Source organism: Salvelinus alpinus, chromosome 2, assembly GCF_045679555.1.
Source record: "Salvelinus alpinus chromosome 2, SLU_Salpinus.1, whole genome shotgun sequence".
NCBI classification, from domain to species: domain Eukaryota; kingdom Metazoa; phylum Chordata; class Actinopteri; order Salmoniformes; family Salmonidae; genus Salvelinus; species Salvelinus alpinus.
In genome coordinates this window covers 126,160,462-126,184,509 of record NC_092087.1, presented here as the reverse complement: position 1 = coordinate 126,184,509, position 24,048 = coordinate 126,160,462, and the positions used below count along the sequence as shown (strand labels likewise).

General features: G+C 45.5%; 1 protein-coding gene across 6 annotated transcripts in view; it reads left to right on the top strand.

Annotated features, from left to right (window-relative positions):
• Positions 1-23,804, top strand: part of LOC139568668 (endonuclease V-like) — a 50,635-nt gene extending 26,831 nt beyond the window's left edge. The window contains exons 8-10 of one of the 6 annotated variants that reach the window (XR_011673643.1): positions 6,759-6,863; positions 9,245-9,429; positions 23,497-23,623. Coding sequence is in view for 3 of the 6 variants with exons in the window: in XM_071390660.1 (XP_071246761.1) it covers positions 6,759-6,818 (60 nt within the window). In the remaining 3 variants the exon portion in view is untranslated. Of the gene's footprint in view, positions 1-561; positions 653-6,758; positions 6,864-9,244; positions 9,430-15,825; positions 15,845-23,496 lie in introns of those variants that run through there. The other 5 variants (XR_011673645.1, XM_071390660.1, XM_071390661.1 and 2 more) reach the window with 5 other exon arrangements.
• Positions 23,805-24,048: the final 244 nt, after the last annotated feature.

The window sequence follows — 24,048 nt, the reverse complement described above, 5'->3', positions numbered from 1 at the left end:
CCAATTATAATTCCAAAGTTGTGGCAAAATTGCTTAAGGACAACAAAGTCAAGGTATTGGAGTGGCCATCACAAAGCCCTGACCTCAATCCTATAGAAAATGTGTGGGCAGAACTGAAAAAGCGTGTACGAGCAAGGAGGCCTACAAAACCTGACTCAGTTACACCAGCTCTGTCAGGAGGAATGGGCCAAAATTCACAACTTATTGTGGGAAGCTTGTAGAAGGCTACCTGAAACATTTGACCCAAGTTAAACAATTTAAAGGCAATGCTACCAAATACTATTTGAGTGTATGTAAACTTCTGACCCACTGGGAATGTGACGAAATAAATAAAATATTAAATAAATCATTCTCTACTATTATTCTGACATTTCACATTCTTAAAATAAAGTAGTGATCCAAACTGACCTAAGACAAGGCATTTCTACTAGGATTAAATGTCAGGAATTGTGAAAAACTGAGTTTAAATGAATTTGGCTAAGGTGTATGTAAACTTCCGACTTCAACTGTATATCTGCTCTGCTCATCACACCTGCCCTTGTAACATTGTGTTTCCCGCAGCCCTGAGTGCCCTGAGCTGAGATACTCATCAATTACTCTGCTCTGCATCTGAATCAACAGGAAATGCTAAATCAGCGTTGCTTCTCCCCAGGTTGTTGCCATAACAAATGGAATTTCAATGTGAGCGATTGTTGGAGGTAGCGTTAGCGGTGGGCCGTGGTTGGTCTTTGTAGACAGAGGTAAAGGGATGCTGATGGTAGTTTTGTGTGCCGGTGTCCCCGCTGAGACTCTGGCTTCTGTGTTTGTTTAAAGGGAAGGCTTTAATCTGTGTTGTGTGTTTTGTGGGCGTCTGTCTCTTCCTGCTGCAGCAGCTACACACACAGACTGCTTACAGAAACTCATGCCTATTGTGTCTCTCTCACTCCCTTTGTTAATGTGTGTGTGTGTGCATGCCTGTCACATTTCTCAGCATCTGTCTGTCTCTCCATTTCTCTCTCTTTCTCTACCCCTCCAATCTCTCGCTGTCCTTTCCTCACTCTCTCTCTCCCACCCCCCATCTATCCCCTATCCTCTCCTTTGAATAATTCAACCCCACAGAGCTTTGTGTTTCTGTCTGTTGACACTGACACATTAACAACACCCACCCACCCACCCAAAACAAACCCAAACACATTCAGTCTGCTGCAGACCAGGGTTCAAACCCAAACACATTCAGGCTACTGCAGACCAGGGTTCAAACCCAAACACGTTCAGTCTACTGCAGACCTGGGTTCAAACACATGCAGACCTGGGTTCAAACCCTAACACATTCAGTCTACTGCAGACCAGGGTTCAAACCCAAACACATTCAGGCTACTGCAGACCAGGGTTCAAACCCAAACACATTCAGGCTACTGCAGACCAGGGTTCAAACCCAAACACATTCAGGCTACTGCAGACCAGGGTTCAAACCCAAACACATTCAGTCTGCTGCAGGCCTGGGTTCAAATCCAAACACATTCAGTCTACTGCAGACCAGGGTTCAAACACATGCAGACCTGGGTTCAAACTCAAACACATTCAGTCTGCTGCAGACCAGGGTTCAAACCCAAACACATTCAGGCTACTGCAGACCAGGGTTCAAACCCAAACACGTTCAGTCTACTGCAGACCTGGGTTCAAACACATGCAGACCTGGGTTCAAACCCAAACACGTTCAGTCTACTGCAGACCTGGGTTCAAACACATGCAGACCTGGGTTCAAACCCAAACACATTCAGTCTACTGCAGACCAGGGTTCAAACCCAAACACATTCAGGCTACTGCAGACCAGGGTTCAAACCCAAACACATTCAGTCTGCTGCAGGCCTGGGTTCAAATCCAAACACATTCAGTCTACTGCAGACCTGGGTTCAAACCCAAACACGTTCAGTCTACTGCAGACCTGGGTTCAAACCCAAACACATTCAGGCTACTGCAGACCAGGGTTCAAACCCAAACACATTCAGTCTGCTGCAGGCCTGGGTTCAAATCCAAACACATTCAGTCTACTGCAGACCAGGGTTCAAACACATGCAGACCTGGGTTCAAACTCAAACACATTCAGTCTGCTGCAGACCAGGGTTCAAACCCAAACACATTCAGGCTACTGCAGACCAGGGTTCAAACCCTAACACGTTCAGTCTACTGCAGACCTGGGTTCAAACACATGCAGACCTGGGTTCAAACCCAAACACGTTCAGTCTACTGCAGACCTGGGTTCAAACACATGCAGACCTGGGTTCAAACCCAAACACATTCAGTCTACTGCAGACCAGGGTTCAAACCCAAACACATTCAGGCTACTGCAGACCAGGGTTCAAACCCAAACACATTCAGTCTGCTGCAGGCCTGGGTTCAAATCCAAACACATTCAGTCTACTGCAGACCTGGGTTCAAACCCAAACACGTTCAGTCTACTGCAGACCTGGGTTCAAACACATGCAGACCTGGGTTCAAACCCAAACACATTCAGTCTACTGCAGACCAGGGTTCAAACCCAAACACATTCAGGCTACTGCAGACCTGGGTTCAAACACATGCAGACCAGGGTTCAAACCCAAACACATTCAGTCTACTGCAGACCTGGGTTCAAACCCAAACACATTCAGTCTACTGCAGACCTGGGTTCAAACCCAAACACATTCAGTCTGCTGCAGACCAGGGTTCAAACCCAAACACATTCAGGCTACTGCAGACCAGGGTTCAAACCCGAACACGTTCAGTCTACTGCAGACCTGGGTTCAAACACATGCAGACCTGGGTTCAAACCCTAACACATTCAGTCTACTGCAGACCTGGGTTCAAACCCTAACACATTCAGTCTACTGCAGACCAGGGTTCAAACCCAAACACATTCAGTCTGCTGCAGGCCTGGGTTCAAACCCAAACACGTTCAGTCTACTGCAGACCTGGGTTCAAACACATGCAGACCTGGGTTCAAACCCAAACACGTTCAGTCTACTGCAGACCTGGGTTCAAACACATGCAGACCTGGGTTCAAACCCAAACACATTCAGTCTACTGCAGACCAGGGTTCAAACCCAAACACATTCAGGCTACTGCAGACCAGGGTTCAAACCCAAACACATTCAGTCTGCTGCAGGCCTGGGTTCAAATCCAAACACATTCAGTCTACTGCAGACCTGGGTTCAAACCCAAACACGTTCAGTCTACTGCAGACCTGGGTTCAAACACATGCAGACCTGGGTTCAAACCCAAACACATTCAGTCTACTGCAGACCAGGGTTCAAACCCAAACACATCCAGGCTACTGCAGACCTGGGTTCAAACACATGCAGACCAGGGTTCAAACCCAAACACATTCAGTCTACTGCAGACCTGGGTTCAAACCCAAACACATTCAGTCTACTGCAGACCTGGGTTCAAACCCAAACACATTCAGTCTGCTGCAGGCATGGGTTCAAATCCAAACACATTCAGTCTACTGCAGACCTGGGTTCAAACCCAAACACGTTCAGTCTACTGCAGACCTGGGTTCAAACACATGCAGACCTGGGTTCAAACCCAAACACATTCAGTCTACTGCAGACTTGGGTTCAAACACATTCAGTCTACTGCAGACCTGGGTTCAAACACTATTTGAAATCTCTCAAATACTTTGAACGTTTGTTTGAAGCCTGCCTGGAGTGTCAGATGGGCGGGAATTATTTTCTTGGACTATTCTATTGGTCCATTGAGCCAGGCAAGCTCAATCAAGCCCAGTTTTGAAATGATTTCAAATAGTATTTAAACCCAGGTCTTGTATCCAGTGCATTTTATCTCCTCTCCTCCATGGAAACAAATGACAGTGCAGACGCAGAAAACACACAATGCAGGAGAGAGGCTAGACACTAACTATGAGGAATTACACCAGCAGAGTCCTCACACTAACTTCTGTCCTCTTCCTGCTGTGTTATCGTGGATGGGGATTGAGTGCGACAAATGCATCTCACTTAAGGTGGTTAGTGTGCTTAGTGCATGCCATGTGTTCTACTGTAGCGGGTGGTCAGGGTGTACGGTAAGATTTCTTGACAAAGGCTCGGCGATGTGACTCAACATTTGACTATTTACTTGAGTGCATCATGCCCAAGTGCACCGTGTGTCCAGCTACTGTCTTACGAAGATTTGAACTAGCCTACACTCCTCACAACTTGCATTTTATATCTGAGCAAATATCACCAGTTATTCATATTTTGTTATATGTGGGAAATAGTTCATATTCATAATATTGCAGAAAAATAAGTTACTTTGAACGATTTCACTCCGCAAGTGTGCTTTCTTTCTGAGGGTGGGGGCGATACTACTGCAGCATTAAACGGTGCTGCTTGTTGAAGCCCTCAGGTTCTCTAAATGTTCATATATTTCTGTTTGACATTTTCAGCTTGAACCAGAAACCCAGTCCAGCTGGAGGAGTAAAGAGAGGGAGAGGGATGGAGGGAGAGAGATGAAGGGAGGAAGAGAGGGATAGTGTAGCCAGACAAACTGCTGTAGGGCTGCAGGGGGAGAGCAAAAGCCGTGCCTCAGGCCAGTGGAACGAGGCCAGGGCGCAGAGTTAGAGAAAGAGAGTGAGTGTGTGTCTGAGTGTGTGTGTAAACATGTCTGCATGCATGTGAGTGTGCGTGAAGGCATACGTATGTACATGTTTGTGTGAAATGGCGCCAATACCCCCTGCCAAGTGCCACAGCTGAGCTGTGACGACTCAGTGTCCAGCTGTGCACCCACACCCTGCCAGTCCTGTTCCCAGTGTAAGAGCTCTATGGGTGACAACGGGAGACTGGTGGACAAAGCTTCAATCAGACCCCTTCATTCCTGTTGGCACTACCTTTTCTACCTTCTACCTCTCCTTCTGTCAACCACACGCCAATGCATCACCCACATCTCTCATTCTCTCTCTCTTCTTTTCTTTTGCTCCCTCCTTTCTCTCCCACTCCCATCCAAAGCAATGACAAATCAGCCGAGTGTTGTCTCTTGTGCTTCGCTGAGTGCTATGGGAAGTTATGATAATGAGTAAGTTGGAACCCACCTGTTATTTATGCTTGCTCCGCGCCACACCAAAAGCTACTGGAGCAGACTCCAGATGTATCAAAGTTGAACACTGGTCTTTTATGATGTTTTTGTGATGTGAAGTTTTTAAGGGTATTTTAAGATCTGTTGGAGCGCGTGTTCTCCAGGGTTGTGAAGTTTTTGTGTGTGTGTGTGCGCACAGTGTCTGCCTATGTGCCAGCGTGTGTTTACACATGTTTTCATCCGGGTGCTGGGTAATTCAGGGGCTTCAGCTGCAAATGGAGTGACTCACGTCCTTGCTGATTGATAGACAGAGAAGAAAAATCCCCAGTGGAATTCACACTGACTGTTCTCATTAAAGTAACTGACACTAGGGCTTTACCAAGGCCACACATTCATTACCAAACACATTCTAAACCCCCTTTCATTCTAAATCCTCATTATACCTTATACCACCTTATACCATCCATGACTTACAGCTAAAGCACAAACACACACACACGCATACGCATAGACACACATACACATATGCATAGAAACATATACACGCACACACACACGCATAGAAACACACATACACATACACGCACACATACGCATAGAAACATATACACACACATACGCATAGAAACACATACACACACGTACACACACGTACGCATAGAAACACATACACACACACATACGCATAGAAACACACTCACACACATACACAGAAACACATACGCATAGAAACATACACACACACGCATAGAAACACATACGCATAGAAACACATACACACACACACGCATAGAAACACATACGCATAGAAACACATACACACACATACGCATAGAAGCACATACACACACACACACGCATAGAAACATACACACATACGCATAGAAACACAAACACACATACACTTACAGCTAAAGCACAACCACACACGCACAAACAAATCTCACACACACACAATCCACGACTCTTACTGAGTCACGTAGCAAGAACAAAGGCAGGTTGGTGTCACGACTTCTGCCGAAGTTGTTGCCTCTCCTTGTTCGGGCGGTGTTCAGCGGTCGACGTCACTGGTCTTCTAGCCATCATTGATCCATTTTCCATTGGTTTTGTCTTGTCTTCCTACACACCTGGTTTCAATCCCATTCATTACCTGTTGTGTATTTAACCCTCTGTTTCCCCTCATGTCTTTGTCAGAGATTGTTTTTATGTCAGTGTTGTATATATGTCTGTATAGGTGTGCGACGGGTCCTCGTACCCACTTTTGTTTTTTATGTACATTTAGTGTTTGGAGTATGTTTAGTGGACTTCTATTAAAAAGACTCCATTACACTCCATTTGACTCTCCTGCGCCTGACTTCCCTGCCACCTATACACACGACTCTGACAGTTGGAAATCAAATAAACAGTTCTAGATTAGTTATTAAACAATTTGATGGATGAATGGTTGGCATTGTCATGACGAGATGAAGCACACAGCAAGTCTTTGATGGGTTCTTGTTGTTTTTTATTTCAGGCTGCTTTTATCCAATCCTATGCGGGGGAGGACAGGGGATCCTAAGTTGAGAAGTGTAGTGTCATAACTCAAACATTCACGGAGATCTTGCATTGTCAATGAGATATTGCAGAATACGTAGGTGTGCAGTTTTATGACAGTGGGAAGACAAGAGGCCTAATTGGTGTTGTTGGCGGCAGGAGAAGTTAACCCCTCTGCTATCTTTTTGGGATTGCAGGCGGACATGCGCTCCAGAGAGTACCTCCGTGTCCACTTCCCAACTGCTGCAGACACCTGAGCATAGAGGAGATTGGGAGGTGTTTCAGCAGACACACACACAGAGGTAAAGCACTCATTGCAGGCATTTGCCGTGGCTTACAAATACTAACGCTTGTGCTGTCCCCACTAATGTGGAGGGAGATAAAACACTGTCCCATTTCAAACAGATATATAGCTGGTATTGAATTGACTCTCTCACTCTCACTCACCCTCTCACTCTCTTCCCCCACTCTCTCACTGTCTTCCCCTCTCTCTCTCACTCTCACTCTCTCTCTCTCTCTCCTTCTGTCTTTCTCTCTCTGTCTCTCACTCTGTCTCTCTGTGCACTCTTTGGATCTGTGCCAGGCTGCCAGCCCAGTGCTGAGCCCTTAATGTCCTTACAAAGGGTATACCAGGCACTAGTGTTATCCCAGGACAGCTTCTCTGCAGGGGGAGGGGTGGGAGGTGAGCCAGTGGAACCACCTGGGGTTGAGCAACGAAGGAGGGAGGAATGGAGGGAGGGAGGGGAAAAAAAGGGGTGTGAGGCAGTGGCTGTTTGTGCCGTTCAAGATTAGGGAGAGGATGTGGGTGCACAGGTGGCAGACAGTGACTGATTTAATACCACCGTGCACACTCTTGCCTGCATCTACCTGATAAGGGCTGTAATCATTAGTCGAAACAGTTTGCAACTTAAACAATAGTTTATTTTGGACAAATGTAGGTAGGTCCCTCCCCACTTCATTCCGTTTGCGTTTGTTAAAGAAACGTTTTGCAACAGAATCGCGGAATAAATACACCCTGATCACACAGTTCACTTTCATAGCAGCCACATACAGCATCATCACTTTGCTCATTGTATAATTCCTTCTCACATCTACTGTACACGCTCTCCTTCTCTCACCTTTTCCCTTCTCTTGTGGACTTCAGTGCACAACACAACAGCTGTTTGTGACCAGGCGCAAAAAAACCTCTCCAAGCCAAACCTTCATACCGCTAACCGATAGACAGCCTACATCATTGTCACCATATTAATGTTATAGTTAACAAACTAGCGTGTTAATAAACTCACAATCCAATCCATGTGTACAATCACGCAGTACAGTGTGACCATGTGGTGCAAGGACAACAACCTCTCCCTCAACGGGATCAAGACAAAGGAGATGATTGTGGACTACAGGAAAAAGAGGACCGAGCACGCCCCCATTCTCATCGACGGGCCTGTAGTGAAGCAGGTTGAGAGCTTCAAGTTCCTTGGCGTCCACATCAACAACAAACTAACATGGTCCAAGCACACCAAGAGAGTCGTGACGAGGGCACGACAAAACCTATTCCTCCTCAGGAGACTGAAAAGATTTAGCATGGGTCCTCAGATCCTCAATAGATTTTACAGCTGCACCATCGAGAGCATCCTGACGGGTTGCATCACTGCCTGGTATGGCAACTGCTCGGCCTCCAACCGCAAGGCACTACAGAGGGTAGTGCGTACGGCCCAGTACATCACCGGGGCCAAGCTTGCTGCCATCCAAGACCTCTATAACAGGCAGTGTCAGAGGAAGGCCCTAAAAATCGTCAAAGACTCCAGCCACCCTAGTCATAGACTGTTCTCTCTGCTACCGCACGGTACCGGAGCGCCAAGTCTAGGTCCAAGAGGCTTCTTAACAGCTTCTACCCCCAAGCCATAAGACTCCTGAACAGCTAATCAAATGGCTACCTAGACTATTTGTAAGGTTTACACCTGTTGTATTCGGCGCATGTGACAAATACAATTTGATTTGATGTACAGCAAGCGGTTTAGCAGTTACACCGGTGAACCCCGGTGGCAATAAATAATCAAAACCGAAAGCTTACCTTGACTTTGGAAGAGTTGCATTGTTGGATAGCCTTAGCCAACTAGCTAACATAAATAGCATTCCACTGTTTGAGTCAGGATGTTGAGTAGGCTAAATTAGCTAACTAAGTAAAAGGTAAACTAAGAAGAAAGAAAATACAATAAAATATAGCTAGCTCTCCCTCTGCTGCATCTCCTTAATTTTTTTAACAAGATCATTTGTTCAAAACTGTTTAACTATTGTCTTTCTCTCTGAGTCAACTACTCACCCCATTTTATGCACTGCAGTAGTTTATGCTTTTAGTACTAGATTAATTCTCTGATCCTTTGATTGGATGGAGAAGATATTAGTTAGTACTGCAAGAGCTCTGATAGGTTGGAGGACGTCCTCCGGAAGGTGTCATTATTACTGTGCAAGTCTATGGAATGGAATGAGAACCATGAGCCTCCTAGGTTTTGTATTGAAGTCAGTGTACCCAGAGGAGGACGGAAACTAGCTGTCCTACGACTATGGTTCTGACATACAGAGTGCTGTTGAGGCTACTGTAGACCTTCATTGCATAACAGTATATTTTAATCAGTTATTTGGTGATGTGAATATATTTAGTATAGTTTTATCTAAAACTTTTTTTTTTTAGGTATGAAATTGACTGAGGAGGATGATCCTCCCCCTCCTCCTCAGTGAGGAGCCACTGGTGTGAGGTGAGAGCTCCTCGGATGGAGCGAGGGAGGGAGAGGGGGAAGGACGGAAGGCTAAGGCAGCCTTAGATCCAGAGATCATCCTCCCAAACAACAGTCAGTGCCCCATCATCCCCTCCTTTTAGTGAGTCATCAAAGCTCCAGCGCTTCAAGAGTCGTATGAGGATGCAAAGGATGTTCGCATACCCAGTTACAGTACAGTACACACGTAGACGCACGCGCGTGAGCACACAGATGCACATAGAGATGTGCACATCGAGAGGACATTTGCACACTCTTGCTTAGTCACACGCATACATACACACACACAGATGCATGCATCCACTGCACGGACCCACCCTAACACCCATTTGAAATGCAGCCCGTGTTCCTACATTCCAAAGTTATCCCCGTTTGAACTCCCCCATGACAGGAGCGATGCTCTCTCTCACCCCTCGTCCTCTTTTGATCATTCGCTCAACAAAGGGGAAAGTGACAGGAAGGTTTTTGCCGAGTGAGCAAGGCTGCCCCTCTCTGAATCTCCAGGCTTTAACTCCCTTATCTCCCTTCCCCTTTAAAACCTCCCCTCACTCCCTTCCACTTAAAAAGCTCTGTGGATCAGCTATGCAGGGCAGATATTCTGGCGATGCAGGTTCTGGTACTGTTCTAATGAGGGCTGGAGTGTGCTCAACCCCTCTAACTGTACAGTATGCTACTGTCTCCGACATGGTGGGTAACGAGAAAATGGAGAGGATTTGGTGCGTCATGGATCAGTAGTGGTTGCTAGTAGTGGCTATATGGTCAGGGTTTCTGTCTTCCTGTTACATTATTCATCAGTGCGTGCATGTGGTGGCCTCTGTCTTGTTAAGTTTATCCAATGCCATTTCTCTACAAACGGGGGTGGTGGGTAATCTTACTCTGCAAGGGCCAGTATAAGCGCAGACTTTTAAATACTTGGTACGATTGCCTAACCCCGCACTGTAGTCTTCTTATAGAGTTTAGTCAAAGGATCATTGGGCTCTATTTATCTCAATAGGATCTCCAGGTTTGGATAAAAGATCATTAAAGAAAATTGAAAATGGATACTTCTACGATTGCATACCACTGCTCTACAGGTTTCTTCTAGTGGTTAGGCAGAGAATCGTTGTGCTCCCTTCTCCTAACCAGTCTCCCTTGAAGTCCACAGTCTCTATCTCAATGGAATCCCATTACAGAAAATGGATACCTCTAGTGGTCCTCTGTTAGATACCCAGAGCCTATCATCCCCTGGACCACTGGGTAGAACTGGAGTATCCATTCCTCTGTTAGCCTCTGGACTGTGAGCCCACCTGTTGTCTCTCACAACCCCCTCATAGCCCCCTACAGTGCAAAGGGAATGAGCACCTCTCTCACTGACTCATGCTGGAGGGAGAGAAAGCTTGGCAGGAAAGCAATAGGATTCTGACAGAGAGAGAGGACAGGATGAAAGATGGATCAGCAGGGGAGGAGATGAAGGGATCTGAAGGGAGGAGAGGAACGACAGGAGTGGAGACGGGGATGAGGAGGCTGAGGAGCAAGGGAGAAATGGAGTACAGGAATCAATGCAGATGGGAAAGAGCTCTTGTAGTGGTTTGCGGTGTGTGTGTGTGTGTGTGTGTGTGTGTGTGTGTGTGTGTGTGTGTGTGTGTGTGTGTGTGTGTGTGTGTGTGTGTGTGTGTGTGTGTGTGTGTGTGTGTGTGTGTGTGTGTGCATTCACACCTGAGTTTAGCTTTTTCATCTATTTAAACTTTTACGAACACGGACCGTGAGTATTTTCTGATCATGTGACCATCCGAGGCGAAAAACACCTTTCTCTTGTATTTATCCTCATTGATCACCACGGTAACATTACAGCTAGTCCCTCACAGACCTGTACAGCTCTTCCCTCCCAGGACTGATGGATGCTGCCCAATGCTGTGATTTCTTAACCAATCATTTCCCTCTATCCTCCTCCATTACCCCACCCACCCCTCAGTCCTAACCAATAACTGGGGACCTCAGGTTAAACTAAATTAAATGAGTTGAAGTTTTCAATTAGGTTCATGCTGATATACACACTGCTGCCCTTTCCCACTGATCTCCAAAATGTCAGGGAAATGTTGTGGAGATGAATAGACTCGGCAGGGAGGAGGACAACTAATTAATAAGAAAACTTCTTGGTGAAAGTAGGGATTCTTTTGGATGATTTAAAGGCCAGTGCAGTCAAACATTTGATTTACCTGTGTTTTATATATATTTCCACACTGTGAGGTTGGAATAATACTGTGAAATTGTGAAAATTATGATCATACCCTTTTAGTGTAAGAACTGTTTGAAAAGAACGGCAGAAATGTTTGCCTGTTTTGGTGGGATGGAGTTTTGGCCTGCCATGATGACATCACCAGGTGGAAAAATAGTTAATAGACCAATAAGAAAGGGAGTTCCAAATCTCTCTGCCAATAACAGCTAGTTTTCAGTTTCCCACTCAGACCATTCCCAGACAGTCCTAGCAAAATTTTTGCTTGAGAAATTGCTCTTTGCTAAGAAGCTATTTTTGTTTATTTTTAATTTTTGTAATTGTTATCTAGAAAATTATTTGATATTGAGATACAAACTGCTGCATTGGACCTTTAATGATAAAACACCAGCATGATGGTATATAGGCTGACTTTGAGTGTTCCCAGGGATTCAGATGCACAAATAAAATATTGTTCAGTGACAACACACCTTTTAATTAGACAAGAAAAGTGTGTGCGTGTTTTATGCATGTGTGCAAGTGTAGCGGACTTGAGTCAGTCATGGTTTCTCATGGTCACGTGATGGGTAGCCCCGCCTTCGACTTCAAAATCAGTGTCAGCCAGCAGGCCAAAAGGAAATGTCCTCTTGGTCCAAAGGTCAAGACGTTAGCTTCTCCCGTGGGAGAACAGGGTTCAAATCCTGACAGTTACACGGATGTTATTGTGCTTGTATGATAAGGGCAAAAGGTGAGTGTTCCTTTTGATGTTGAAGCTGAAGACATGAGGGAGTTTGATCTCAGAATAGGAATACCCTGAAGGATACTCTCATCCTCTCATTTCCTCTCTCATCCTTCTTTTGTTTCTCCTGTTTCTCTGTCTCTTTATCTTATCTGCTGTCCTCACTTACATTTCTCTAATATCTCCTCTTTCTTTCTCTCGCCTTTAACTCCTCATCCCCCCCCCCCCCCCCCCCCTCCTCTCTTTCCCATTCCTCCCTCTCTCTGAGGCCCAGTGAGTATAGACTAGAGTAGCACAGTGTGCCAGAGGCAGCAGCAGGCATCTGGGCCCTTTCTGGCAGACAGAGAGAGGGTTGGCAGGATACCCGGCGCCTGCCTCCATGCCTCTCTTCCCCCAACACGCACTGGGACTGCGCAATCAAAGACACAAAAAGAGAGAGATGGGGAGGGAGGGAGAGTTGTCCATCTTTCCAACTATCCATCTCTTGCCTTTTCTACTGCTACGTTGTCATCCATTTCCACCCGAATAGACAGAGGCGAAACACAGTGAATAAAAAGAGAGGGAGGGAGGGAGATGAGCATTTTGTACCGCAACCTGGAGAGGCGGGGAATCAGGGATAAGGGATGGGCGGGGGTGTAAGTGGAGAGAAGACGAAGCCAGGCAAATCAGCGGGAGGAGACCCCCAATCTAGTATCTACCTGTCTGTTTGATCCGGCAGAGTGGATCCGCAATCGTTTCATCAAGCTTGGCCTCAGGAACGAAAAACCCTGTCATCCCTTCTTTTCCCTTCCTCCTCCTTCTTTCCCCCAGAACACCACCGCACTGTGCGAACCTCAATCGTTGATAAATCGCTGCCACCTGCCTCATTTCTCACAACCCGTCCCACGATAACAAGAACAATCGCTGAGCCCCCAAGAATGAGAGATGGATAGAGAGAGAGCGGAGGAATGTAGAGAAGAGGAGTGGCAGGTAGTCTAGCAGTTAAGAGCGTTGGGCCAGTAACCGAAGGACGCTGGTTTGAATCCCCGAGCCAACTAGGTGAAAAATCTGTCTGTGCCCTTGAGCAAGACACTTAACCCTAATTGCTCCTGTAAGTCGCTCTGGATAAGAGAGTCTGCTAAATGACTCAAATGTAAATGTAAGGCGTGGAACAGTAAGGAGAGACAAGCGTAGAGAAAAAGTGTTTTTGAACAGATGTGAAGGGGAACTGAGGGAATCGGTGTGTGCAAAGGAAGTATAGAAGTGAGAGAGAAATAAAAGAAAAGACAAACTGTTGTTGCACTCCTCTGAATTGTTGACAATAGCTGATTTTGTATCAGTTCAAGGTCAACACACTCTATCTCACACACATCAAAACACAGAAAGCCACTGGCATTGAGCATGAAAAAGTTTACTCAGCAAGTGTAAAATAATCGTGACACCCCACAGCTTGTGTGTTCACTCTTCACACTAAAAGTTATCAAGGACTCCAACAGATGTTTTTCCTGTTTCCGGCTAACTGGTGCACCCACACAACTCAATGCAGCCCAATGGGTAAAAAAAAGAACTTGTTTAAAACTCACAAATTATTTATTTTTTTCCCCAGATTGGGGATGCTTTTCTTCATGTTGAGAGTTAGTGAATGTTTTACTCTGAAATGTGTCAAAATTCTGACCCATTGTGGCCTGGCTGGTGTAGAGGTAACGCAACGGTCTCCTGCACACAAGTCTACGGTGTCGGCATGCGGTCAAATTCAGCCTACTGTCCTTTGACACTACCTCCCTCTGTCTTTCCCCACTGTTATCCTCTCCATTGATGTACAGTGCCTTGCAAAAGTATTCATCCCCTTGGTGTTTTTCCTATTTTGTTGCATTACAACCTGCAATTTAAATACATTTTTATTGGAATTTCATGTAATGGACATTTCATGTAATGGACAATATTCCAAATTGGTGAAGTGAAATGAAAAAAATTACTTGTTTCAAAAAATTGTAGAAAATAAAAAACTGAAAAGGGATGCGTGCATATGTATTCACCCACTTTGCTATGAAGCCCCAAAATAAAAAATCCTGAAACTGAAAGAAGAAAACAATTAATGAATATAGCACCACAACAAACCTGCCAAGAGAGGGCCGCCCACCAAAACTCACGGACCAGGCAAGGAGGGCATTAATCATAGAGGCAACAAAGAGACCAAAGATAACCCTGAAAGAGCTGCAAAGCTCCACAGCGGAGATAAGAGTATCTGTCCATAGGACCACTTTAAGCCATACACTCCACAGAGCTGGGCTTTACAGAAGAGTGTCCAGAAAAAAAGCCATTGCTTAAAGAAAAAAATAAGCAAACACTTTTGGTGTTTGCCAAAAGGCATGTGGGAGACTCCCCAAACATATGGAAGAAGGTACTCTGGTCAGATGAGACTAAAATGTATTTCTTTGGCCATCAAAGAAAACGCTAAGTCTGGCTCAATCCCAACACCTCTCATCACCCCGGGAACACCATCCCCGCAGTGAAGCATGGTGGTGGCAGCATCGTGCTGTGGGGATGTTTTTCATCGGCAGGGACTGGGAAACTGGTCAGAATTGAAGGAATGATGGATGGCGCTAAATACAGGGAAATTCTTGAGGGAAACCTGTTACAGTCTTCCAGAGATTTGAGACTGGGATGGAGGTTCACCTTCCAGCAGGACAATGACCCTAAGCATACTGCTAAAGCAACACTCGAGTGGTTTAAGGGGAAACATTTAAATGTCTTGGAATGGCCTAGTCAAAGCCCAGACCTCAATCCAATTGAGAATCTGTGGTATGACTTAAAGATTGCTGTACAACAACAGAACCCTCCAACTTGAAGGAGCTAGAGCAGTTTTGCCTTGAAGAATGGGCAAAAATCCCAGTGGCTAGATGTGCCAATCTTATAGAGACATATCCCAAGAGATGTGCAGCTATATTTGCTGCAAAAGGTGGCTCCACAAAGTATTGACTTTGGGGGGGTGAATAGTTATGCATGCTCAAGTTTTCTGTTTTTTGTCTTATTTCTTGTTTGTTTCACAAGAAAAAATATTTTGCATCTTCAAAGTGGTAGGCATGTTGTGTAAATCTAATGATTACAAACACCCCAAAAATCTATTTTACTTCCAGGTTGTAAGGCAACAAAATAGGAAAAATGCCAAGGGGGTGAATACTTTTGCAAGCCACTGTACCTATTAGGAGTTTACCTTTCCTTCTGGTTCTGTCCATTCCAGAGGAGAGAGGAAGAGGCACCTTGGGTCAGAAGCCAGTGAAGGTCAGTCATAGTTTAGAGTTGACAAAAGTTCCTGTAGGTTTTTACCCAAAAGGAGAAAATAAAGATTCCAGAAGTTCTAACAGAATTATATACGCAGCTGTTTGCAGCTGAACTTTCATGCCCTACTGTTCATCTAAAATAAAACAACAGTCAACAGTTCTGATCAGCAGTCCAAAGAGCTGTTATTGATAGATGCCTTGGCAGAGATGGGCTGACACAGCTGAACATCTGAGATGGATGGCCTTATTTGTCTTTTAAGAAAACCGACTTTACCTCCTCCCTTGACTTTACTCTCTGCCTCTGTTCAGGTGCGAAGTGCCAACGCCTGCCTCTGCCTCTCCTTCCACTGCGAGCACAAATACCCATACCTTGCTCTAAAATGGAAAATCAATGGGGCTTCTATGGGCAAATCAATACAGACCGATCTGTTGCAATAAGGACAAATCAGCCTTGAGATGGTAAGCGAGATGCATCATGGGATGCGTTTTTAGATTTTACATTAGGCCGAGAGGAACTGACTGTGAGGTCCAGCCATTCCTTTTGATTTCAGTCACTTAGTGTCTCTTCAGTAAGCTACAGTGCTGTTTAGTTACTCTATTGGCTCAGCTTGTTCTACCATTAGCGATTATGCTACCATACAGTATGCCACAGTGTTAGCGACGATGCTACCATACGGTATTGCTCAATGTTAGCTATGATGCTACCATACAGTATTGCTCAGTGTTTGTGATTATGTTACCATGAGTGTGCCTCAGTGTTAGCGAGTATGCTACCATGCAGTGTGCCTCAGTGTTAGCGAGTATGCTACCATGCAGTGTGCCTCAGTGTTAGCGATTATACTATTATACAGTGTGCCTCATTGTTAGCGATGATGCTACCATGCAGTGTTCCTCTGTGTTAGCGATGATGCTTGTGTGCCTCGGTGTTAGCGATTATGCTACCGTACAGTGTGCCTCAGTGTTAGCGATTATGCTATCGTACAGTGGGCCTCAGTGTTAGCGATTATGCTACCGTACAGTATGCCTCAGTGTTAGCAATGATGCTATCGTACAGTGGGCCTCAGTGTTAGCGATTATGCTACCGTACAGTATGATTCCGAATTAGCTGTGTTGTCTTTTCTTCTTTAGTGTTGAACCACCGTTTGAAATATTCTACTCCATAAAGACACAACAAAACCACCTTCCAAAACAAATTGCAGCTCGTCATCTTTCTGTCTATCGCCAACTCCTATGGGTGCCTGTGTCGCTCTGAATATCGGCACACGTTCCATTATCATCTCTCGGGCCTTCCTTCCGTCGTCGCAGTTTACAATTTCAGAAATCAAATCACTTTTGCTTGCTGATTTGGGGATTAGAGAGATTTAAATGCTGAGTTGTATCTACTAACTAGCCGTTGAGGATATGTAGCCATTTAGGGTATTGAGCTCTGAGCTGCCAGTAGTGACTGCCCGTCTTCATTGCCCTCAGTATTTACTGGCAGAGTATGCTGTACGTGTATGTGCCTGCGTGCGAGAGAGTGTTTGTCCATGGATATGAATGATTGAGCCAGTTGTGTGGGTGTGTGCGGGGAGGCTGTTAATCAGACATCCCTGACAACAGATGAATATGGATGTGCCTTGAGAGAGCATCAAATAGTCATTTACACCCTGGCGCTTTATAGTGCCTCGCCACAACCAACCAACCAGGACATCACTCGCAGCTATTGTCACAAACACACACAGAAACAGATACCCAAAGGTACGCACTGCATACACACGTTCGTAAATCCACTCGCATGCTTATACATCCACCGGCTATACACATCAACTGGCGTGCAAAATCCCACAGGAAATGATGAGTGCAGACAGTCAGTCATAAAATCAACACGATGATCTGCTCACTCTCCTGGTCTCACTCCCCTTGTATGGTGTTAAGTCAGAGGTGTTCTACACCATCCACTGAACTGATGCTGTGAAGAGACAGCGACATCAGTAGGTAGATGACCACCTCACCCGTACCTGTGCCAAATGGTGAGTCACAATCTACTATGATCATGCATGTGTATGTGTGTGTGCCTTTGCCTCTGTATTCGTGTGTGTGTGTGTTTTCTACTACACCTGCTTACATCAACACTGATTCACGGTGCCGGTAACACTCTCTCCCGACCCTCCATCTCTCCTCTGCCCACTGTTAGCCCATCCCTCAGTCTGGCCCAATGGCCATGAGCCTCCATAGAAATATCTCCTCCCAAACCCATTTACTACAAATAATGGGGGTGAATCTGTGAGCTAAATCATAGTGAATCAGATCTGTTTGGATAGCCTGAGACTGATAGGTCCATCTATGGGGTACCACTTCTTTCTTACCCTCTCTCTCTCACGCACTCTATCTCTCTCTCTCTTTCTTCCCCTCTCACTCTCTTCCCCTCTCTCTCTCACTCTCTTCCACTCTCTCACTCTCTTCCACTCTCTCTCACTCTCTTCCCCTCTCTCTATCATTTTATTACACTCTCCCTCTCTCCTGCTGCTGTAATGTAATATGATGCCCTCCAGGGTCACAGAGCCCAGCGCTTTCATGTCAGACAGGCCGCTTCAAACGGCCGCACTGAGCAGAGCTCTCCTGCTCTCTCTTGCACATAGCTTTTCTTTATCTCTCTGCCCTTTTGTTCCTGCCCTCCCGCCTAGCTCTCTTTCACTCGTCTTTCTGTCCCTGCTGTCTTTCGCCTCCTCCCGACGCGTTCAATCCTTCTCACTATCCCTCTCTGTTTTCCCTCTCTCTCCCCCTCTCTCTCTCTGTTTTCCCTCTCTCTCCCACTCTCTCTCTCTGTTTTTCCTCTCTCTCCTCCCTGTCTCTGTTTTCCCTTTCTGTTTTCCTCTCTCTCCCCCTCTCTCTCTGTTTTTCCCTCTCTCTCCCCCTCTCTCTCTGTTTTTCCCTCTCTCTCCCCCTCTCTCTCTGTTTTTCCCTCTCTCTCCCCCTTTCTCTCTCTGTTTTTCCCTCTCTCTCCCCCTTTCTCTCCCTTTCTCTCCGCACACCTTGAACAACTTCATAAGCATCATGCTGAGTAAACAACGCTCAAGCTAAACTCAAACGCATCAAACTCTAGAGCTGAACACCTTAACTCCACTTGTCCCTGTTCAGTGTTATGCATCTAGCATCTCCTCGCTACCCTTGCAACGATAAAAGGACATTAACACACACACACACACACACACCCACGCTCTCACACACAGATTCACACACTCCGTGAGAGAGCGTGGTCCCACGGGGACAGCTGGAGGAGGGTGTGTGTGGAGAGTGTGGCAGTACTGTAGTCCGGGGCCGGATGCAGAGAGCCCAGTTGTTCTTGTCACACCGCCACCTCTTCATCAATCATGTCACAGTTAGCGTCACACAGCGTCAGGCCAGTCCCAGGGCGCACACACACACAATGATTATTATATACACACACACAAATGTTACCGTAAACGGCACACCACCATATTCACAACACCCGCACAAACACACCACTTCTAGCTATTTTGATGACACTTAGGTGTGCACCCCATTTTCCCTGAGCACTTGTTATATTACGATGCGTATCTAGTTGTATGAATGATCCTTTACCTCGGTCGTGATCAGTCTAGCTAGTTGTTATTGAGTTCAAGTGTTTATTACAGGGACAGCAGGAGAAATGAGGGCATAGCTTGTTCAATATATTTACTGGGAAAACATGTACGGTGAAACTCCACTCAAAACATCATTATACAACTCCCTCAGCAAGGATACGGTCTGTGAGCAAAACAAATTATGAAAGTGAAGTGAAATTGAGATCAACAGACGAAGCTGGTTCCTTGTTGCATATTTTTGAAATCACTTTGCGCTCCCGTTTCGGTGTCTGAGACCTTAAGTGTCTCAGGTGTTTGTATACAAGGTTTTGATTGGATTAAAATGAAAGGACCCAGGTGGTGATGCAATACCATCGGCAATGTTCAACAGTGTTGCATGGACACGTACCACCTAATGCTCAGTAATCCAATCAGTTGCTGACTGTGTGTATGGGTGTGTCGTTTCGTGTGCGTGTATTAGGGCATATCCAGTATGTGCCATGGAAATAGAGATCTCTGGGCCATGGCCTTTCCCCCACTCCCCCCCTCTTCCTCTCCCCCCTCCTCCCCTACACAAAGGCCAGCCATCATGTTGTGCATCACCGTATGTCCCCTCACCCCGCCAGGCCCCATACAACATGATTCATCCCCCAACGAGGTGAGGTGTGACTGGGAGATTATTAATACTGAAGGGCAGAGCTCCCTAAAAGATGAACAGTCGCCCGCCCTGACTGCCTGACTACCTGCAGAGGAAATGGGAAAATATTGCAAACGTTTATGGGGGGTGTGTGTGTGTGTGTGGCTTCTCATATTTGTAATGCAGGATGCAGGGCTGGGCCAGCCTGCTGTATAGTCTGGTGATGTCTGAGCATGGATAAACAGATCAAATGTGCTGACTCCAGCAGTATGATACGGTGTAGGTGTTTGTGTGGCGGTGTGTGTGTTTATGTGTAGGGGGGGTTGTGAGTGTGTCTTGGGGGGGATGTTTGTGTGTGGGCGGGGGGTGGGGAAAGGAAGGGGGGGGGGGGGTTCATGTGTGAATTTATGTGCCCATGCACACATTTTTGAGTTGACAATCCATATGTGTGTGGGCTTATTTTGTCATTGACATAGTGTGTGTTTTGAGTGCAGCAAGTTGTAAACTCCCATCTGGCAGACGCGAGTGCACTGTAGGCAAATGTGTGTGTGCGCTGTTTGTGCCTGTACGTGTATGTGCGTGTGCGTGTGCGTGTGTGTGTGTGTGTGTGTGTGTGTGTGTGTGTGTGTGTGTGTGTGTGTGTGTGTGTGTGTGTGTGTGTGTGTGTGTGTGTGTGTGTGTGTGTGTGTGTGTGTACGTACCTGTGTGACGACAGGGCCATGTCATTGGCTCCCTCTCTCCAGTGAGTTATCTGGCCCTTTGACACCTTCGCTCCAAATCAATCTCCATCTCTGCCTGGTCATGTCTGCCATTGAACCGGCCCCGTGTGTTATACTGACATCTAAACTATATCAAAGGATGCGTTTTGACACTTTCATTCACGTTTGAAAATATTATTTTCTCCAATAGGCCTTTGAAAGTAATTGCTGGCAAAGCAGTTTTCTATTTTCAATGGAAGATGTCAAGGTGCAAGTCATGTGGTTAGCTATTAGGTATGTGTACCAGTAAAGACAACTTTAGTATAGTTTTGTGATGGGGTTAACAAGCTAAGACCACGTTTGAAAGGGGAAGCTAACCTCCAAAATGCGTTTTCACATCTCTAAAGCTGTGTGCCACTGGTGAGGAGGTAAAGTGTGATAAACGACAATCTGAATGATTGGGGGAAGTGCCCAACAGTCTCACAGAGGAGAAGGGGACCGATCAGCATGACGAACTCTGAGACAACTCCCTCAGCAAGTGAAGCAGTGTGGTTATTCTTGTCAGAATGTCCCTATGTAGGATTATTTTTGTTATGATTACTCAGTCCCACGCACATCCCATTGAAGCTTTCACAAACGCTACTTCCCCCTCTTTATCAGAAGAGTAACTTATCTTTACCAAAGAGAGTCTTGTTCTGCAACCTCTGATTTACCCTCCTGACATTAATCAGTCAGCGCGACTCTAAGACACCCTCACACAGGAAGTGACCCTTTAAACCTTGACACTACTCCTGATGCAACTCCAGGTAATGAAGGGTAGAGCTGGAGGTGTGGGCTGCGTCCAAAATGTCACCCTATTCCCTATAGTGCACTACTTTTCACCAGGTCCCATAGGGCTTTGGTCAAAAGTAGTGCACTATATATGGAATAGGGTGCCACTCGTGGTGAGAGCTTCTATGTGAGGTATCCTGTTACTGAAGGAAATGTGTTTTCACACAATGGAGTGAATGGAGGTGAGTCATGGCCAGCTGAGAGATTCAGATCCGCTCTGCATTCAGACATAACAGCAGCGATCCCACTCACATGTCGTTCACTTCTTGTTCACTCACACTGCCCATTGTACAGAGATAATGTGACGGGACAGCAGTGGAGAAGGTGGAAATTTTTAAGTTCCTAGATGTACACATCACGGGAAAACTGAAATGGTCCACCCACACAGACAGTGTGGTGAAGAAGGCGCAACAGCGCCTCTTCAACCTCAGGAGGCGGAAGAAATTTGGCTTGTCACCTAAAACCCTCACAAACTTTTACAGATGCACAATTGAGAGCATCCTGTCGGGCTGTATTACCGCCCACAACCGCAGGGCTCTCCAGAGGGTGGTGCGGTCTGCACAACGCATCACTGGGGGGAAACTACCTGCCCTCCAAACTACCTGCCCTCCAAACTACCTATCACGAGTCACTTTAATAATGCCACTTTAATAATGTTTGCATATCTTGTCTTGCATTACTCATCTCATATATATATATATATATGTGTGTGTGTGTGTACTCATCTCATATATATATATATATATGTGTGTGTGTACTGTATTTTATACCATCTATTGCATCTTGCTAATGCTGCTCTGTCATTGCTCATTCATATATTTATATGTATATATTCCATTCCTTTATTTAGATTTGTGTGTATTAGGTAGTTATTGGGGAATTGTTAGGTTACATGTTAGACATTGCTGCACTGTCTGAACTAGAAGCACAAGCATTTTGCTACACTCGCATTAACATCTGATAACCATGTGTATGTGACCAATAAAATTTGATTTGATTTGACACTGTGTGTGTGTGTGTTATACATTAGTCAATCCCCATTGAACCCTCCTTCAGCATCAGCCGAACGAACACATCCCTTTCTCATCACTGACCATGTGTACTTCTAATAGCTTACGTACCCTTTAGCATGAGTTATAATAGCTAATATGCCTTCTAGTACTCAGGTACCACTTCTTCCACTGATCTGAGTGCTGCCTCTCCCCTCAGGAGACACAGCAGCGTCTCCTCTCCGTCTGTCTACCGCTGACCTGGGGTCAGCTTTCTGTGATGTCTCCTCTCTGTCTCCCATTATAGGTCTATTTTCTATTATGCTCTGTCTATTATCACCTGGTCAGCACATTGACCCCTTACAGTGTCTGATTGTAATGGACAGCAACCCTGATCCCGTTCATTTCCCTTTTCTCCTTTTCCGTCTTTCTCCTTCTTCGTCTCTCTCCCTCCCTTCCTCTCTCTCTCTCTCTTTTTCTCCAGTTTAATGGAAATGTCTTCTCAGGCGATATCAGTGCAAATTGCATATTAGGTCACTGTAAGCCCTGGCGGATACTATTGAAGGTTACGATAGCTGGTATACCAGGCCAGCTCCTGATACTATTGAAGGTTAAAATAGCTGGTATACCAGGCCATCTCCTGATACTATTGAAGGTTAAAATAGCTGGTATACCAGGCCAGCTCCTGATACTATTGAAGGTTAAAATAGCTGGTATACCAGGCCAGCTCCTGATACTATTGAAGGTTAAAATAGCTGGTATACCAGGCCAGCTCCTGATACTATTGAAGGTTAAAATAGCTGGTATACCAGGCCAGCTCCTGATACTATTGAAGGTTATGATAGCTGGTATACCAGGCCAGCTCCTGATACTATTGAAGGTTACGATAGCTGGTATACCAGGCCAGCTCCTGATACTATTGAAGGTTAAAATAGCTGGTATACCAAGCCAGCTCCTGATACTATTGAAGGTTATGATAGCTGGTATACCAGGCCAGCTCCTGATACTATTGAAGGTTAAAATAGCTGGTATACCAGGCCAGCTCCTGATACTATTGAAGGTTATAATAGATGGTATACCAGGCCAGCTCCTGATACTATTGAAGGTTATGATAGCTGGTATACCAGGCCAGCTCCTGATACTATTGCTAATGTCTGAAGAGACTTTGGAAATACTTTACTATTTGGGGATGTTGTCTGTTGTAGAATGTGTCGTGTTATGCAAAGCTGATGTACTAATGTCAACTCTTTCTCTCTCCTCAGCGCTGGGAAGTGGACACATCATGAAATGCAAAACACAACAGTGATGCCTAACAAGAAGATACCCGAAGAGCCTTCAACGTGCCTGTTAGTGTGTGAATGTGTTTTTGTGTGTGAGAGAGTGAGTGGGTGCATGAGAGAGATTTACATGAGATTTACAGTGTTTTTATGCATTCTCTTTATATCTACAGTATAGTCTATGGGTATTTTTAAGAATAGAAGAATATATTTATATACTGTACTCATGTTTTGGGTTCTTTTTACACAGAGATCCTTTTTATCCTGTAAATAAATCCCAACTGAGCCCTGAATGTATTTATACCACTCTTTATTTACATTTTGGGGGTCAGAGCCAAAGATGTACAGAATTCAGCTAACCTTTCCCCATGTTAGCAAGCTGAGTTGTACAGTAGTTGTACAGTAAAAGGAGTGACGCAAACACTAACTTTTCCCAATTGATTTACAGTATCTGTGGCTCTGTGTGGTTGAGGTGAGAGGGGTTGTTGTACGTCATTATAGACTTAGGAGTGACTCACACACTTCTTACATCACATC